Genomic DNA, 3,182 nt, shown 5'->3' with positions numbered 1-3,182 from the left:
TATGGTGAAAGTTCTCCATCATCACCACATCTCTAGGCGTCTTCTGGCTTTCATTTGCTACTTTCTCCACTAAAATCAAAACAGAAATAAAATAACATCTCTGCGACCTGGGTGACCGTATTTAGCTATAGTCACATACGTCTGTATGTAAGTTCACGTACATTTCATTTGTAAGTTTAAGAAACAAGCACATTTCTGGACTTAATAAAATATACTGTATTGAAAGGTCTTCACGTCCACCTGACCATATCAAAAAGTCATTCATACACAGACCCATTTACATATGAAAATTAGCATATATTAAAGGTGGCTTTTCAAATCAATAAGAAAATAAAGAATTATTCAAAATGTGTTAGGACAACCAGCTGAGGCTTTTCAATACATTAAATTTAGATTCCTGTTTCATGTCTTTTAGTCAAAGTCTAAATTGCTGAAGTACTTAAAATCTAAAAATCAAATAAATAATATCATCTTAAGTACTAAAGAAAATATAGCTAACATAAGAATAATAACTCTGTGATAGTGTGACCTAAGAACGGTTCAAAACTTTGAAGACACGGTGCTAACAGTGGTGTGGTGGATAAGTGTTGGACTCCCATGTGGTTAACTGCGAGGCCCAGACCTGGTGGCTTGAAAATCACATTGGGAATATGTGTATACATGGCCAAAATCCTAGGAGGAGAGTGGAGAAGAAGGAACTGTGGGGTGGACATCCCTCTGGGGGGGTGATTTCTCACCTTCCCTCTCACCATCTCTCTCTCTCTGGCAAGTGTGCACATCCTATGGCAACCCTCCCCCCAAAAAAAATTAGAGAAAGAGAGGTATATTTGACATAAAACTTGAAAATTCTTGTATAGTAAAAGACAACACAGGGGCTGGCAGGTGGTGTGGTGGCTAAGGGTGCTGGACTCCCACATGGCCAACCACAGTTCAAGTCCTGGACCTGGTGGCTTGCTTTCTCACTTTCCATCTCTCTCACTCTGTACCTCTCTGGTCAAATTAAAATAAATAAATAAAATAAAATTAATTAAAAAAAAGACAACATAAACAAAATGAATAAAAATTAAAATTAAAATCATGAGATAATTTATAACCTATTTGTTTAACGAAGAAAAATAAGACTGATAATACCTGGTATAAGCTTTCAGCATCAGAATTTGGCAAAAGCCTTGAGATATATATAAACCCTCAGCCCAGTAAGTACATTGCTAGTAATTTACCCTAATGTAATTATTTGACACATATATATACAGACACATGAGCTGGAAATAACTGAATGTCTGTTAGTAAGAGATTTGGTAAATGATATATGGAGCACTATACAATCATCAAAAATGATTATGGCTATCTATATTGACAAGGATTAGTGTCTGGCAACATCCAAGCAGTGTGCAAAGTATGATGAAATATCTACTGGTTGTTGGAAAAGTCACGATGTATTTTTCTATGTTTTTCTATGCCAAAATGTGTCATGACTTTTCTGATGACCTAATATATTAAGGAAAACACACATATACGTAATGTGTGCATATATGTGACAGAGGGAGAAAGGGACTGAAAAGTTATAAAGAATCAAAATCAAATGTTATTTCTACCCCATGAGGTCACGGATGATCTTTATTTTCTTTTTGATTTTTTAAAATCTATCTTATTTTGGGGGAGTATGTAATGAGCACATTTTCCTTTAGAATCAGATAAAGTGAAGCTATTTTGAATTTTAAAAGAAAAATCAACCATACAAATGTTTAATCATGAAATTTATCTATCTTTTCTTGGACTAGCTTTCTCTGCAAATATGTTACATCAATTGGTGAAATGATTCTGCTTTCATTTTCTTAGCCTTTACATTTCCTGACTATAAGCAATCAGACAATTTATAATTTTAAGAAGCTACCAGCACATATGCTCTGCAGGGAAAGAAAGCACCACCCAGTGGGGCAGTCACGCCATCCTTATTTCTCGGTTTCTGGATCCTGTCAGGACTTTGGGCACACAAGTATACACTCTTGGTGTGCAGATACTCTATTTCAAGTTATGTAACATGTCCAAACGGTTTCTTTCTTTTTTTTTAATAATTATTTTATTTAACTTTATTTATTTTAATTTGACCAGAGAGGGAAGGAGGGAGGAAGGGAGAGAGAGAGAGAAAGAGAAAGTGAGAAAGCAAGCCACCAAGGTTCGCGACTCGAACCACAGTCGGCCATTGGGAAGTCCAGTGCCCTTAACCACCATGTCACCTGCTGGCCCCGAGTCCAAACTATTTCTGTAAATTACTTGTGGGATATGACACAGAAAGACAAAAAATAATAGTATTTTAGCACCAATCTTTCTCATGGTCAGATAGACAAACTGAGGCCTTGAGAAGGGAACTGATTTGCTAAAGGTTGCATAAATATCACCACCATAATCTCTAGAAGACTCTTGTTAAAAATGTAATCCTCCATTTTCCTGTGTTTAGAAAATGATTTTCAGGGGCCAGTGTGGTGGTTAAGGCCTGAACTCCCACATGGACAACAGTGTCATAGACCTAGTGGCTTGCTTTCTCACTTTATCTCTCTCTCTCTGGTGCACACATGCATCTTGTAGCATATTTAAAAATTATTATTATTAACAACAATAAAATTAAATGTAAAATTCTTTTAAAAATTATTTTCAATTTTGTATAGGGGTAGGCCCTCATAAACTCTCAAATGTAGGTGGTTCCTGGTGAATATAATATATTTTAATGTACTGCTTATTTTTCAAATTAAAGAAATCATTAAATTCAAAAAACTTAAGAAAGATTTCATAATACAGAAAATAATTAACATATCTGTACTCACTTTCCAAGCTACCAAGAATAATAAAAACAGTAACCACTGGCCTCCCTGTGGCCTGGTAGTTAAGGCAGCTGAACCTCCATGCTGCTCAAGGCCTTGGGGGGCTGAAAAACACACCAGGCCAGTGTGCTGCCCAAGATCCCGGCAGGATGGAGAGAGAGACGGGAGAGGGTTCTGGTGTGACCACACCTCAGTGGGGGTGCTCTCTCCCTCTCTGGTGAGTGCACGCATCCTCTGACAAAACAGAAAAAAATAGAAAAGAGAAAAAAAATATAATAACAACAGAAACTCTTTGGAACAAATGAAAGCTCACCATTTACAAACACTCCTCTGATAAGTTTGGTATAAGCTTTATCTAGATCC

General features: G+C 36.5%; 1 protein-coding gene across 1 annotated transcript in view; it reads right to left on the bottom strand.

Annotated features, from left to right (window-relative positions):
• Positions 1-3,182, bottom strand: part of EXOC1 (exocyst complex component 1) — a 58,930-nt gene that overhangs the window by 8,630 nt on the left and 47,118 nt on the right. The window contains 2 exon segments of the mRNA XM_014583894.2: positions 2-69; positions 3,133-3,182. The exon segment at positions 3,133-3,182 is cut by the window's right edge and continues 29 nt beyond it. Coding sequence (XP_014439380.1) covers positions 2-69; positions 3,133-3,182 — 118 coding nt within the window.

The sequence above is a fragment of the Tupaia chinensis genome, unplaced genomic scaffold, assembly GCF_000334495.1.
Source record: "Tupaia chinensis unplaced genomic scaffold, TupChi_1.0 Scaffold144982_1, whole genome shotgun sequence".
Lineage (NCBI taxonomy): Eukaryota > Metazoa > Chordata > Mammalia > Scandentia > Tupaiidae > Tupaia > Tupaia belangeri.
Note: the sequence above shows the minus strand (reverse complement) of the source record. Positions and strands in the feature narration are given on the sequence as shown.